Here is a 16,054-nt window from a genome sequence, read left to right on the forward strand (position 1 = left end):
GTACTTGAAAAACCTGCTCATTTGCCATCTGAGTGTGCCAGTCCTTCATAGCTGAGGACCTGCCTTGTAATGAGGCTGTGCCTTGCCTTTTCTACTACTAGCAAGATAAGGTGCTCTGTTTTGGCTGTGTATTAAAGATGAACTGTGAGCTGACTAAATAAGTACAGCTGGTACTCACTAGACCTCTCTCTGGAATCCCTGCTGCTGTTGGAAAGGCTCCTGAGCATGAAGGAGAGTGATACTTGAGTCTGGGGTTTGAGCAGATGTCTTTGGAGCATTTTGAAGGTCTGTGTTTGCAGCAGGGTCATTGCTCAGCTGGCAGCAAGGATTTGAATACCAGTAAGGGGCAGCATGTGCTGGGGGCTGAGGAGTGTCCTTCCCTGCCCTAATAGCACCTGCTGGTGTCGTTGTGTTTTGGGTGGAGCCTTAAGGTGCAGCCCCCGATGACAGCAGAGACTTTGAATCTGAGCAAACTTGCCTAGGTAGCATGAGCTGTCTGGATCCACCTGTGCAGAGGTTTAGGGATGGTTTCAGTGTGGGTTTGCAGTCACACCTGAGCACCTGGAGTCCCTTGCAGCTCTTCCCATGGCAAGCTGTGTTACAGGTGCTGGATATTGTGCCCCAGCTGGATACCTTGGGGTTGGAGTTACAACCCACAGCAGGAAAACTGCCCTGGAACAGCTTCCCTGTGAGCACAGCCTGACAGAGCTCAAGAAGCATTTGGACAATGCTCTGAGATTGTTGGGGTGTCTGATCCTTGTGGGTCCTTCCAGCCCAGGGGATTCTGTGATTCTAAGTGGTACTGCAGGGAGGTGGTTCTGCCCAGGGAGGTTCTGGCTAAGCAAGCAGTGTCTGCTGGGTCAGTGCTGGGTGTGTTGGAAGGCTGTCAGCAGAGATGGCTGTACTGGGTGAGGAGTTGGGGGCCTGGCTCTTGGGAGCAGCCTCAGCAGGGACTGCTGTTCAGAGAGGTAAAGCTGGGCTGCACATGGGCAGCTCTTTGTGAATTCTCTGTAAGGCTCCTGTCTCTGGGCACTGCTTGCTGGGTGTTCTCTCCTACAGAGCCCAGGAGATCAGTGCCAAGCTAGACCAGCTGGAACAAATTCTTACTTCTCTGTAATCCCTGCCTGTGGGGACAGTCCCCTAACAACACCAGCAAACCCCTCTTCTCTGGGCTGTGCTGTTGGCACTTGTTACATGTTCCATGCTCCCTGCACTGCCAAGGGGAGAGAGAAGTGCCCACAGCCAGCATGGGCTCTGCTGGGGACAGTAAGATCCCTGTGTGTGACAGGGACCACAGGTAGCCATGCCTGGCCCTGTGAAATGTTAGTTTAGTTTTCTTCTAACAAGCCTTACTATTTACTGAGCTCTTTTCTTCCAAACTAAGGCCATAATAGTTTTTGTTCTCTGAACGTGAAAGTGCCTGCTCTTTGGGACTGCTTTGGAGAGTTAATCTTCTGTTGGTCCTGTAGAGCTCATTGCACTTCAAAAAGGAGGTTGGTTCCTTGGTTTGGGGACACCCATCGAGGTGGGACTGATGCCAAGTTAGGAGTTTGTCTGCTAATTGACTGTGCTAATTGACTGTGCTAATTGACTGTGCTAATTGTCTGGGGGGGTTTTGCAACGGCTACACGGATAGCAGCAATCATTGATCCTCTTCATTGTGGGACAGGGCCCAGGGAAGAGGGAGGCCCTCAGCACTGTTTTGTGACCACACAAGGAGCCTGCACAAGATCACATAATGGAACAAACACAGTTAAATGTGCCTTGCCAGTGCTTTTGCCACTGGAATGTTCTTACAGGTGTGTTCTGCTGCTCCTCCTCCTCTCCCTCAAGCCATGCTGTTTGTGCAGAGTCCCTTTCTCCTTGCTTGTCCAGCCTAGACTTCTAAAAACCCCTTAACTCTAGTTTAGCCCTGCTGTGCTCTGATTAAGATACAAATATTTTTTAGTCACAGAGGTAAAGTTCCGGTGCCCAGGTGTTTAACACCGTTTAGATTTGGCAATTTTCTCTGCTAGATCATCACAGCTTCTCCAGTCACTCTGAATAAAGGGTGACAGTGATCCTTTATTTAGTGCTGAACCCCATGTGCTCTGGACTGAGCAGTGAACCCAAGTGAGTGATTACACTGTACCAATATATCATAGCTTAAAATAGGGAGTGATTTTAAAAGTAAAGTGATGGAGAAATAAAATGAGAGCTTACTTAATGTGCACAGTCTGGTGTGTTGGAACACAGGATGGAAGAGGTAAAAACAAGGCTTTAACTCTGCTGATAGTGGGAATACATGGATACAACTGCACTGCTGCAGGGGAGCTCCCTGACTGGCAGGTCCTCTGTGGAGCCCTGGGAGCTGCTGCCTGCACTCCTTGCTCCTGCTGGGAAGGAAACACACAGGTTTCAGGATCCTTTGTGGCTGTACAAATGATGTGTTTCACTGTGTTTGCCATGGACTTTATGATGTTTGCCACTTTGCTGTGGGCTCATAGCACCAAGCCATTGTCCTGGGGTTGTCTGACAGGTGGAGTGACTGCTCAGGAAAGGCACCCCAGAGTGTGTCAGGCAGCAGAGAGGAGAAACACTCCACCAGGCTGGCCAGGAAATCCTCCTCATGCACTGATGTGATGAGCTGAGCTAAAGACACCGATCCCCATTCAGAACAAACCAGATCCATAAACATTTGGAGCTGTTTTACATCTGTCTGCCCCACACAGCTGTGGTGAAGGGTTGGTTGATGCTGGGATGAAGTGATGGGGTGTAGGGAACAAATGGATATGAAGCCAAGCTTCACCAGCCCTCCCTTCACTGAGCACCTTACTGTCCTGCCTGCCTTGGGTTGTTGGGTCTCCTGGGTTTCTTGGTTCTGACAGATCCTGGGTGCAGTTGGGAGTCAGTAAAGAGCAGAAGTGGGAAGCAGGTGTGTGCTCATACATTGGTTCTGTGCTTAGTTCTGCCCCTTTGTCCCAGTCCTGACCTACAGCTGCTTCTCCCTGAACTTCCAAAGGAGATGCCAGCAGGGCCTGCTGCCCTGCAGCCTCATTGCTGTGAGGTCTGTGGGGTCTACCCTGGAGAGCAGAGCTGTCTGAAGAGGAAATAAATCAGAATATGCCCCAAGCCATATCGTGTGGGGCAGGGGGAACAGTGTGAGGCAGTGGTTGTCTGTGTGCCTTAGAGACCTGACAGAGCACGTGGGATGTGTCAGTGCATGGGGGTGTCTGATTGACCAGTGTGGTTGCAGTGCTTGCCTTTCACCTCAGAGTTTCTAAACTGGTCTGTTTTCTTCTTCCTACAGACAATTTTAGGTACACGTGTGACATTTGTGGGAAAAAATATAAATACTATAGCTGCTTCCAAGAGCACAGAGACCTACATGCCGTGGATGGTGAGTAATGTTTTGACACTCAGACACCTGAACTAGGCTGAGAAGTCTTTGGGGAAGCAAAATGTGGCTCTGCAGGAGCATGTGGCCTGTGCTGTGCTGTGCAGGACGTGGCACTGCACGGGTCACCTGTCTTTGCCATGGAGGCACAGTCTACAGGCACTGCAGGGAGGAGTTTGCTGTGCCTGATTCTCTCTGTGTGCATAAAAACAACATCTGTGCTGGGACCAGGGACCTTGCAGTGGGTCTGCAGTGAGGGTCATGGTTAGGATGGAGAGCCTGGGACTGAGTACCTCAAGGTAAATGGTCAGCCTGATTATTTGCTGGGAAGAAGTTGGTTGCTTTTTGGTTTCTGAATTTACAGGTTTGTTCCCAGCATACTTCTCTGTGAATTATTTCAGATTTCAGAGTTGGGAACTTTCATTTTTGTTAATGACTGTGGTAGTGAGCTGCTGAAGTAGTCAGTGGCCCTTAAAGGGTGACTGTAGATGTGACCTAGGCTGGTGACACCTGGACAGAAGCAGACACCCACTGCCAGAAGCAGTGTTTCTTTATTCTGCATTGGGGTAAATGAAGTATCAACATGCTGGCTTGCCCCCTGCTTACTGAATATCTAAAGCTCCTCACCTGGGAGCCCACAGATATTCCAGACCTTCACTGTGTGTGCTGCAAGCCTGGCAGTACTGCTCCTCACTTGGCTAAGGAGAGTTCTAGAAAGAGGCAGCTGGACAGGAGCAGGTTTTGAATGGCTGGGCTGTCTCAGAAAAGCAAGTGCTTTTCACAATACATGGCTGTCTAAAAAAATGGTTGTGTTTAGCTGGGAAGTGTGGACATCTGAACATGCTCTGAGGACAGCCAGTGTTCTCCTGCAGGGCACCACTGCCAGCTCCCTTCCTCCTGTGGGAGCCAGAAGAAAATTAGTGGCACTGACAGTCAGTGTGAGGGGAATGTGGCTGCCTCAGTCAGAAATGTCTCAGGGAACTTTGCCAGGGGCCACAAGAGAGCTTGGAAAGGGTTCCATGAGTGTGCAAGGACTGTCCCAGCTCCTCCCTGGGGCTGCTGTTTCAGCACATGCAGGGGTGAGGCAGCTGTGCACCTGAACTCCACCTGGGGCCGTGTCAGGGTCAGAACAAAGGCCTTGAGCATCTGTGTGAATTAGGGCTGGGCATGCTCAACCAGGTCCTGTGAGGATGCTGCTGGGAAGAGGAGGGACTGGGGCACAAAGCCTGGTTTGTTCAGTGGGGCTGAAATGTGCTGCAGCAGTGTGTGAAATGCAGGAGGAAAACAAGACCATTTAAGAGGATTTAATTTCTGTTTTGTTTCTTCCCCTCCTTCTTCTATTCTGTGTTAGTTTTTAGTGTGGAAGGGGCCCCAGAAAACCGGGCAGGTAAGCTGAGCTCCTTTGTGTGCTTTATTTCACAAACCTTTTCAAGCATTCAGTAGTTCAGACACAGCAGGTCGATTCTGAACTGGTAAGAGTCAAAGGAGTTTTGTCAGGGATTGCAGTGGGACAGGAGCATCCTCTCTCCCTCCCCAGTGTCTACAGCCAGTAGGTTGATGCCCAGCCCTAGCAGATACCAGGCTTTTGTTGCACATTCACTTGGTCAGGCTTCAGACAACAAAGAAGCAGGTGTTTCATGTCTGTGGTGATCTTGTAAATTGTTCAAGGCATACACCAAATTCTTCTCTAAAGTGGGTTGGGTTGTGATTGTGATTTGTTGCTAGCTGTGCTGTTAGCTGGTAGAAGTCCCAGGCTGGTATTTGGTAGGTGATGTGCCTGCAGACTGCATTGCTGTGCCCACTGTCAGCCAGTTCAGCAGCATTAGAGGGGAGATTCCCTGGAAGAAAATCAGGAAATATGGATCAGACTTTGCAATGTGTTCATTCCATTTTTCTCTGCATTTTTTAAGCATTAATTCCTACAAGGCCTGTTAGTGGGCTGGGAGCAGGGGTAATCCTGGGGCACCTGAGGAAGAGGAGGAGGGACAAGTCAGACAGAGGGGTCACTGGTTTATCATTCCTGTTTTCCAATCCTGTTACAGATGGAAATGTGATTACAGGTGCAGGAGCATTCAGTGCCCATGCAGCTGTAGAAGGCAAAGCTGAGGTGTTGTCAGCTGTCCTGGTTCTGTTCTCTTGCAGACCCCTACGACCAGGCCGTCATCGCCGCCGACGAGGTGAAGGAGGAGGAGCCCGAACCCTTCCAGAAGATTGGGCCAAGTAAGAGTCACTACTGTGTCAAATAAAAAGGAAAGCTCAGGAGTTCACTGCCCTTGGCTGCAGTACCTCTAGAGAAAGCAGGAAGCACTGTTACATAGCGGGCATGGGGTTTGGATGCTCACAGGTATGTTCAGGCTCAAAGGAGCATCAAACACCAACAACCCTGGCCCTAAGAACTGCAGCCTTGTGATGTGTTCTGCTCAAGAGCTCTGCAAAGAGAAGGGGAGGGGAGTTCAGGGAAAAGCAGCCTGGCAGGGATGAGAGAGGGCTTGAAGGTCCACTGAGAGCTGGCAGGTGATTCATTCACACTGCCTTTGTGGTAGGTCCTCAAACAGAGCAGAGAGAAACAGAGAGAATACCAGGTTTTGCCAAAGCATTTCCCTGAATTTTCCATTTTGGAAACATTTGATTATCCATGGATTTTCCTTCATCTTGCAGCTTGCTGCCAGTTCTGTACTCCCAGCACTGGCAAGAGGAGGAGGTATCAGTGTGTGGTTACACTCCATTATTTCCAGTATCCCCAAAGAAGGAATGAGCACATTACTCCAGTAGAGTCCCTTCTCCTGCAAGAGAACTCCACAATCCCAAATAAAAGTTCTCTAATACTTGAACCTGTTTGTTTCCTGGTTTGACTGTTCCTGTTGTCCACACATCCCAGACCTTCTGTAACCAGAGGACAGAACTGTGTCACTGTAATACAGACTTTAGAACTGGATTCTCTCCCTTGTTTTGCACACTTACTTGTTGTAATTTTGGGGTAATCTCCTGAAGCTTGTTCAGTTCTACTGAACTTTTTATGCATGGTCCATCCCTCTGTTTTGAACTGTTTCCTTTCTTGGGAAAAGGACGTGTGGATTACAAGGCAGGCAAGTTCCACATGCAGGAGTTTGCATGTTTGTGTGAATGTTTGTGTGACCTGACCAGTTTCTCTGTAAAAAGAAACTGGGAGTTGTGTAAGAGGCCTGGCCTCCTTCCTGACCTTTGTCCTTGTTCATTTCACAGAAACTGGCAACTACACCTGTGAGTTCTGTGGCAAGCAGTACAAGTACTACACTCCCTACCAAGAGCACGTGGCTCTGCACGCCCCCATCAGTGAGTATTGCTGCAGGGCTGGCCCTCTGCAGGCTGGCACCTCCGGGGCTCTGGGGAGCTTCACTCCTGGGGATCCTTCCCCTGGAGCTGTGGGGTTGCAGTGGGCAGGACACAGATCATGTGCTGAGCACTGTAAAGCTGAGCTGGGATCTCCTCTCACAGGGACAATGTTAGGTCTGGAATGTCTCTGGGCTCGTACCCCAGCCCATGGAATTCTACACATGTTCCTCGTGAGGTTGATGGTTTAGGTTCTTTTTTAACTGAAGAGATGCACAACATTTTTATACTCCCCTAAATAATAACTGAACATAGATGTTAGAGAAGAAGTATCTTTCTATGAGCTTCTGGGGAATTATTTCAAGCAGTGAGATAAAACTGGTTTCAAAATCACTTAAATGACCTCAGCAGCTTGCTACTGAATCACACTCAATAAATGATTTATTTCAGGGAGCTCAGGACAAGGCAGTTGTCAACAAACTGCACAGCACTGTGGTCTGCACTCCCCACACAGAGGGGAGGAGGCTTTAACAAGCAGTTCAGTGTAATTCAGTGCAAAATTTGACTAAACATGTTGAGAGAAATTTTTGCTACCTGCTGGATTTGAACACTTTCAAAGTCTGCAGAGAAGTTCTTTACAGCTGAACTTCTTTTTCCCTTCCCAGCGCTGCCCTGAGCTTTGCTGGGTGCCCGGGGTGTGCTGCTCCAGGGCTTGGGATGATGGAGAGGAGGATGAGGGATGGGATGAGGGACGAGCCGAGCTCAGCAGCTGCAGCTGCAGCCGGCAGGGGGCGCGTCCACCCCAAAATCCCCGGGAATCGGGTTTTAAGGGATTCTAGTGAGGCACCCTTGGGTTTATGGGAACATGCTCCACCAGACTGTTGCTTTTAAGGTTTGGTGGCTCTTGACAGGTGCCAAGCAGGTTCTCTTTTTATATGGACCATGGTAGAAGGTGCAGGGCATAAAATACGTGTCCAGCATCAGCATCACAAAGCTAATCTTGTTATCTGCCACCTGCTGAAGGACCTGCCCCAGTGCTTCTGATTGCACACATTGCAGTTATTCCTGTGGTTGCCTGCCCATGGAAGCTCCACCTCTTCACTGAGGTATTCTCAGCCTTCAGGCTGAAAACACTGGTGACCAGCAGTGGGTCCATCTCCTGCCACAGAGGAGCCCTTGGACAGCAGGGCTCTGGGGTCTCTGCTGCCCCTACAGAGAGCTCAGGAGCAGTGTGCAGTGAGCACTGGGCTTTGCTCAGCTCTAGCTAATCCTTACCTTCCCAGTGCTTCCCATTTCAAGGTCATTTATTGCCACTGATGTCTTCCACCTTCCCAACCAACCATTGTAATAGCTGAGCTGCTGGTTCCAGTCCAGGCTCTCCAGCAGAAAAGAAACCCCAGCTGTGTTTCTCTGGGGGCCCTACAGTTCCAGTGGCCCCCCCAGGCCCTGCCCTAGTTCTGGAGGAGGAGGCATGTTCTGAGTGCTGGGCTTGAGGCCATTCTTGCACCATCATTTCTGCAGCAAAAGAAAAGAAGCTGTCCCTGCTGCAGGCTAGATCAGCAGGCCCTGAGCTGTGCAGGTGGGTTTCCAGTCCTTTCAAGTATCTTTAGCTATGAGGACACTCAGGATCAGTATTTTCATAAGGTTTAACCCCCTCCCCATAAACTTTTCTTTTTCCTTTTTTTTTTTTAACCTCTTTTTTCCTCTCCTAGTTCCCATGACCAGTAAGATTTATGATTTACAATGACAAGCTACTAACCCTGATGAGGATATAGGAGAGGGCATGGTGAGCCTGGCCAGTACATCTCACAGCTTTCTGCTGCTCAGACTGTTCCTCCCAAAATCCAAGGTCTGTGAGGAAGCTGTTAGCACCTGACTTTTGAAAAGCACAGCTGGCTTCTCTTGGGTCCTTGCAGTCAGATTAAGTAAAGCTGAGACTGTATCTTTACCCTGGTCTCATTCTTTTGGTATAAGGCAAATGCTGAAAATTCAGTCATAGTGGGAATAGATGAGGAAAGCCCTTCAGCATCACCAGTTCAGCTGTCTGGGTCTCTGCTGGAGTGCAAGCTTCCCTTCCAGAGCCTGTGTTTCTGGTTTTCTGTCATAATGAATGAAAAGTCATTGAAAATGGGTAAAACAAGAATTATATTCTGCAGCTTCAATAGCATCTTGCAGGATAATTTCTGGTCAGAGCTGCTGGATAGCTGCTGTCTGGAAAAGAGCTCTGCTGTGAGCTTCCCTGGAATTGTTAATGCCAAATGTCTCCTTCCAAGGTTCCCTTTTCTGAGTGAGGAGTAGGGGCTTTTTCTCTCAGGGTCTGTGGGATGGGCCTTTCCATGCCTGGGATCATTCTTGGCTCTCCAGGGGACAGACAGACCTACACCCACCCTGACACCTGAGATGCTCAAGGCAGTTCATCAAGGCTTGCTGCTCAGTTCCTTTCTGTACTGGATGCACACTGGATACAATTTATTCCTCCAAAGTGCTTAAATGCAGTGTTTCAGTGAGGCAGCTGCCATTTTGGTAGCACAGCTGGTTTCCACACAGACCCTGTGTAGCCAGGAAAAAAACAGCTCCAGATTCCAGTTGGATGGTGTTTCTTTGCTTCCACCAGTTCAGTGAGGGAAATCTGTGAGTTCAGGTGCTTTTCCCAGTTTGATCCCACAGTGTTTTAGCAACAGGCTCCACCTGTTCATGTGTATAAAGACACACATTAAAAATTTGATAGGTTTGAGCAGAGGGGTTTTCCTGTGGAAAGACCCGTTTGCCATAGCCAAGGTGTTTGCTCAGAGTATGGAATTTCAGGCCATTGTTATGGAAACATTTTCCAACACGTTCAGTGAAGTCAGTTTTTTTCTCCATAGGTGATGATATAATTCCATCTGAACCTTCAAAATGGTTCCCTGACTAGATCTTTCTAAACAAATACCATACACAAATTATTAACCAGAATTTTTACCTGGAAAAAGGAAAAGGAATGTTGCTGACACAATCTGGTCCCTACTGTGGTGGTGCATCGTGGTAGTGTGTGGATTTGTGGGCCAGATTTTCTCCTTGCTGCCACAGCTTGTCAATCACAGAACTTTAAGGTCTCCCCAAAACCAGGAAAGCCAGGAGGGACCACTGTGATCTCTGGACTGCCTGGAGAAACACATTCTGTAGGAGTGCCATGACTGAATTGCACACAGATATGCTTTAGAGAGACATCTAATCTTGCTTTTGAGTGACAGAAAATGCAGCAATCACATAAGGTAATTATTTTGATGAATTATTGCCTCCACTAAATTAAGACTAAAATTAGCCAGCTGTAGCTTTGAGCACTGGGTCCTATTTATAACCTTGTGTGCTCAGTGAAGGAGGAGGACTAAGTTACTGAGTTTCTGTCCTTTATAGAGCTGGCCTAGCCTGCTCTCCAGGCCCTGCTTAAATCACAGGAGTGACTTGTGTTTCTATTGTAAGCTCTGCTGTTCTTGGCCCTTGGTCATCCTCTTGTCTCCTCCTCTGAGTGTTCTCCAGTCTGTTCTCCACCCTTGGGCAGGGCAGGCACCAGCCCTGGGTCAGGAAGGATCTGAGAGCTGGCACTGCCTTCCTGATCCCCTTGGAAATTCCTGATTGCTCCCCAAGGAGCACCTCAGCCTCTTCAGCATCCCCCTGGGATCTCCTCTGCAGCTGAGCACAGCGGTGACCAAGCTTTTCCTGCTGCCAGGCTGGAGCCCCAGTGTTCTCAGCATCTCCTGCCTCAGGTGTGTCCTTCAGCCCAGCCTGGGCCATGCTGCAGGGCTGCAGCACAAAGCCCTGAGCTGACTGACTGTGAGAATCACCCTCCACATCACTGCAGCTTCCACTGGGGTTGGTCTCTGCTGCCTTCTGAGAGGGTTTGAAAAGCTCCACAGCAGCAGTTATCAGCTGCCCATGGTGCTGTCTCCAGTCTTGCTGCAGATTTTGAGGCAGGAGGTTTTTTGTGGCCATTCAGCCACTCAGGATTTTCATTTTTAGAAACATCTTGGCCTTTTCATCAGCCTGAGGCCTTGAGTTCCACAGTGAAGGTGACTTTTCCAGAGCAGAGCAGAGGAGCCATGTGATGCTCTCTACCTGTGTTGCTCAGCCTTCAGAAGGAATTTGGCATCTGATGAACTACAGACTGAACGTTTTATTCCCAATGAACTGTTAGCTTCCTCCAGACTGCTAGAACTGAAGTTCCTTTGTATGTCTTGCATTGCTGCTCAAAACTCTCTCTGCCTAGTGTCAGCTGGAGCAGCCTTCTCTGTGGGGTCTCAGTTTGAAGACATACTGTTCATTTCATTTGGGAGGAAGAAGAAGACATTTTGGAGATCATCATAGCATTGAGACTTTTATTGTCACATCTCAGAGCAGTATCTGGTCTGCAGAGGATGTGCAGTGATTCTCTCTGTGTCTGGCACTGAAGAGTAGCTGATGGCTGTTTCTCATGGCATTGATGGGGAATAAAGCAGACATTAGTGGCAATGATCCTCATTGGAAGCAGACGATCCACAAGCTGGAAATTTTCATATCTGACTACATTTTTGCTGGCAGTTTGGCAGCAGCTGGAGGAGGATTATCCATGGAGATTGAAAGGAAGCATAGAGAGCAAAACAAGCCTTCTGCCTATTTATCTGGCTGGAGACCAAGCAGAGAAGTATCCTGACTAAACTGTGAGAAAACCAGTGCATAATTTCCTGCAGAACTACACTGACATGTGAGGAAATGTCAGCTTAGGGTTGTGTGTCAGAGCAAGTGAATCAAAACCCCTGGAATTGCAATGTCCTGTGAATGTACACACTCCCAGTCCCCAGTGCTGCTGCTGAAGGTGAGAGCCAGTCACAGCCAAGGTCTGTGAAGTCTCCTGGGATTTTGGAAATGAGTGTCCCATCCCAGCCTAGGGTATTTCTCCCCTGTTTCAGAGTTAGGCTGTGGTGCTGCCATGGCATTCCCCTGAGAGCTGCTCAGTGTGGATGAGTATTTCTCACTCACACTGTGTAGGATGTGCAGGTGTTGCTGTTGTCCCTCCACCTTAAGGCATCCCACAGTATCACTGTAGAAATCACTGGTAGGGAGCTGGGACTGTGGGTTGGTTGAACCTTCTTTGTTAGTGATTTTTCATGACAGGTGGTTGGAGTGGGGCTGGTGCTTCAGGACCCATATCCAAATTCCCATAGAAGAGGCCCCTTACGAGTGCAATGGTTTATTTAATCCATGTGGCCCAGATGAAGGGCTGTCCTCCTGAAGGTGTTTTAGATGACTTTTGGCATTGACAATTCTGGTGATCCTCACTGTGTGCTGCAGAGACCAAAATATCGATGCATTCAAAGAGCATATCCCAGTAATAATCAGAATTTCTCCGCATGTCATCAGTCTGGAGATGGGACCAAAAGCCTTTATTCACTCTGCCTCCTAATTCCATTCCATTCCATTCCCAACAGTGCCCTTTCCTTTGTATTTGGTCAAAGAGACAAGGAATGTAGCTGGAGATCACTAGGATTTATTCAAGGCTCAAGAAACAAAGCTTGTCCCTACTCAGAGATCTGAGTAGTTTAGAAACCTGTTCCCAAAATTCAGTCCATAGACGTGGAGGCCAGAGCTGCAGGTGCCCCCAGCCAGGCCATGGCAATCACACAGTGCTCCTGGATGGATGGGGTGATTCCTGCAGGAGCAGGAATGGGTCGGTCCTGTGGCAGTTAGAGGAGCCCACTGCAGGGGAACTAAGGAGCTTCCCCAGGGGGGAGCCCAGCTCTGTCCCAGGGGCTCGGTGGATCAGCAGCTCCAGCAGGCCCCGCTCTGGGAGCTCCCTGGCTGTGCAGGCACTAGTTCTGAGTGTTCATATCCAGAGTTCTCTCGATCTCCACTCTTCGTGGCAGTGAAGACACAGACGAGCCAGTCCAGCAAAAAGTCCCCGGCGTCCATCAACCGCTGCTCCAGCCTCCTGCACCGCGCGCCCTCCGGCGTCCCGCCCGCCTCCCAGGCCCAGATGTTCCGCGCTCCCAATTCCGCATCCCCAGGAAGCAAGGCCATCACAGGTACCAAGTGCCCTTCAGCCTGCTGAGCTGCTCAGTGTCAGTCCTGCCCTGTTCACCCGTCCTGGCCTCCGTCTGCTCCATCCATGACTGTCCCAGAGAAGCTGCTCCCAGCAGCAGTTGAGGGGATTCGATCCTTTCTAATCCCTTCCCAGTGACAAGTTGTTTTTGTTAAACATCGTGGTAACCACAAGGTGCAAAAGACCCTGTTTCAAATCCTGGTGTCACAAACTGAGAAGTGCTTCCTGACAAGGATTGGTGTAATGGCTTGTCAGGAATGGGGATTTTTTGCTTGGTTTTCAGCACTGTTTGGCATTTAGTGTTTGTTTCCCTCAAGGTGATGTTCTCAGGGCTTGGTCTGTGCCTTTGGAAGTGCAGTGGAGTCCAGGTGTTTTCACAGTGCTCTATTCCCCACAGGAACCTCCGAGAGATAAACAGAAAAATCAGTATTACAGAACCATTACTGAAGAGTTAGAAAATGCAAGTTAGGATTGATCCTCCCATTGTCTCAGTTTCCTCCTTCTGAACAAGATCAAGCCTAAAAAAAACATTAGAAGAAAGAAAGCAAAGACTACTGAAAAATAACAGTTAATAAATAGGGTGTGAAACATAGTGTGCCATGTGCAGTCCACTGGGAAGCACCTCTTAAGTTTGTGGGATTGATGGATAGAGATCCCATCTGGGTGCAGAAGAAGGGCTGGTCAATCAGTTGGTGTTTAAACACCCCTAGAATGTCTAGCATGAACTGATGCTGAGTATGAGAGGTGGCTGTGGTGTGAGAGGCCATGGATGATGAACGAGGATGGGTTTTGTTGGATAACACATACCCACAGCTGCCAAGGACTTGGTCCATACAGAGAATTTTACTTCACTTTCAAAAGGTTCCAATACAAGGAGAGATAACAGAGTGAGCTGCCCTCTCAGTGGGGGAAGGGCACAGTAAGACCAAGCAGGTGCATTAAACCAGATTTTTCTTACTGCCAGACCTGGGGGAGGTTTTGGGGGGGAAGCTAAGGGATGAAGGCAAAACCATCATGCAAATTCTTTACAAAGGTTTTTGGAGACCTCCATCTCACTTCCACTTGTGACATAAGCCAGGACTTGAACCTGGGTCTCTTGGGAGGGGTGGGTTGACCCAAACCATTTTGTCACTGTCTGATTTTCCTGTTATTTAAGGCCTTTTGTTTCTACTATTTATCTCTCAAGTGGCCTAGGTAGATAATGTTTCCAGCTCCTTTTCAGCCTTGTTTGATGTGTTTCTGTTTCAGTTGATTTGGTTCCCAAGTTTGCTTGTTCTCTTGAATTTTAAGAGTCAGGAGTGTAGTTGATTGAGAGTTTGAGAAGCCTGCTCAGGACTTGGAAGGGTCCACTGAGGACTGGCTGGGCCAAAATCCACAGGCTGGGCTCTTCCTTCAGTTCAGGTCTCTGGTAGCCCCAAAGCCCACGTGTGTGAGTCACGCTGCAGCCCTGGGAGCTGCAGGAACCCGGGGCCTCTGACAAGTCCTGACAGTAGTTGTGACCACTCCAGTGGTCTGCAGGAATAAAATCATGGTCTGGCAGCACTTTTCAGGAGTCCCCATCACTCCTGAATGGAAGACTTGTGTCCCCAGCCCTGCCCAGTCTGCAGGCTGTGCCCAGCAGAGCCAGGCCAGGCTGTGTCCCTGTGAAGCTCTCGGGTGACAGTGGGCTCCAGAATGAGAGTGCAGGGCAAGGGCCTGTCCAGCACAGGACACACACATTGCTTTGGCCAGTTCATTTCTGTTTAATCTCTAGTTTATCCTTTGAGCCACCACAGTAAATCCATTTACCTGGATATTGCAGACCCTGTGAAGTGAGACAGGACCTCCTTGTACTGTTGAGCTGGTGCTGAGCTTGAGCAGGGCAGGAACCCCAGGCTGTGCTGTGCAGGGATGCTTCAGGGATGCTTCAGGGATGCCTCAGGGCTTGTGGCCACTGCCAGGGGCAGGAAGTGCCTGGGTGCTCTGGAGGAGCCTCCCAGTGCAGTCGCTGGGAACTGCCCTGTGCTTTGGCTGGAGAGGGCAGAGAGGGCCCTGACAGGAGCTCAGGGTGGGGGGGGCTCAGGGAACAAGGGCGCTGTTGGGAAGTGTTGGGAAGCACAGAGCCAGAGGACCTTCCACAGCTTTTCCAGACATGGTGGGCAGGCCCTGAGACAATCCTTAAGGCCTCTGCTTCAACATTTCCAGGAGGGTGCTTAGGAAGGGAGTGCAGGTGGCTGGGAGCACAGGGAAAGCTGGCACAATGCTTCTGTAGGTGACACTTTGGTGTGGTCCTGAGGCCCCAAGCCCAGTCTCAGACTGGTCACCTGTGCTCACAGGAGTTAAGGGCTGCTTGTTGCCTTAAGGAAGAGTAAGATAAGGGTTGGGTTTTTTTGCAGGGGAGGAAGACATGACCTTTCTGGTTCAGTCAGGACTGGTGTTCATGGGCTCCCTAAGAGCCAATCCAGGCCACCTCAGCCAGAAGGCATTCAAGAAAAATACCCACCTGTTATCCCTTCACTGAATCTGGCCCATTTGCCTCCAAAATGAGGTATTTGACCTTTCTGCTGTACTCAGGGTCTGTGATTATGTGGCACAGGAGCATGTCTTGCCTCCTGTCTGCCTGGTTCTGCATCAGTGTTGACCAGTCACCATTCCTGCATTTCCTTTCTCCACCCAGCAGAAAGTGCTTTCAGCAGAAGAGTGGAAGGCAAAGTGCAAAACAACTTTGAAGAAACAAACAGCAATTCCCAGAACTCCAGTGGTAAGTGTGGTCACCCTTTCCTGCTGCTTCCATGTTCCTCTCCAAGCAGGACCCAGCTGTGCTCAGTGAATGTTGATGTATTATGGGGCACCTTGTTTAAGCTCACAGGCAGCCAGCCCTCCTGGGGTAGTGCCTTATTCTCCCTCCTCCCCAGGCTCCTGGCACCCCAGCCCTGTCAAACAGGCCATGTGGGATTCCTGCTGCCAAGGACCAGGTACTTGAACATGGATTTTCAAACGGGAGCCAAGATGTGGAGAAAGGATGGATGGAGATCAAGCAGCACTTGTGCTGTGTCTGTGTATCAGTACAGTCCTGGTGAAACAAAGGCATTTGCAAGCAGCAGAAGTTTGAGGTCTGTGGATAGAAGAGCAGTTTGCAGGTTACAGTGATGCTGAGCATGACAGTTTATTTAAATGTCACTGTAACCAAAGTCCAGCTGTTTCTGCAGTCACTCTGTGGAGCTCACAGTGAATCAGATGTGTGTATATGAGACCAAAATATGTGTGCTAGAAGGAATGAAATTCCCCTGCACTTGTGCAGTTTCCTTGCAGTGTAAAGTCCATGTGGTAGTAACTGA

General features: G+C 49.4%; 1 protein-coding gene across 15 annotated transcripts in view; it reads left to right on the forward strand.

Annotated features, from left to right (window-relative positions):
* ZNF618 (zinc finger protein 618) overlaps nt 1-16,054 on the forward strand; it is a 149,737-nt gene that overhangs the window by 106,986 nt on the left and 26,697 nt on the right. For 8 of the 15 annotated variants that reach the window (XM_071453585.1, XM_071453590.1, XM_071453594.1 and 5 more), the window contains 6 exons: nt 3,290-3,379; nt 4,728-4,763; nt 5,519-5,596; nt 6,599-6,688; nt 12,532-12,720; nt 15,394-15,477. In XM_071453585.1, the coding sequence (XP_071309686.1) occupies nt 3,290-3,379; nt 4,728-4,763; nt 5,519-5,596; nt 6,599-6,688; nt 12,532-12,720; nt 15,394-15,477 (567 nt within the window). The remainder of the gene's footprint in view (nt 1-3,289; nt 3,380-4,727; nt 4,764-5,518; nt 5,597-6,598; nt 6,689-12,531; nt 12,721-15,393; nt 15,478-16,054) is intronic. The other 7 variants (XM_071453587.1, XM_071453598.1, XM_071453600.1 and 4 more) reach the window with 4 other exon arrangements.

Source organism: Agelaius tricolor, unplaced genomic scaffold (assembly GCF_023055355.1).
Source record: "Agelaius tricolor isolate 1412-34295 unplaced genomic scaffold, bAgeTri1.0.p SCAF_37, whole genome shotgun sequence".
NCBI classification, from domain to species: domain Eukaryota; kingdom Metazoa; phylum Chordata; class Aves; order Passeriformes; family Icteridae; genus Agelaius; species Agelaius tricolor.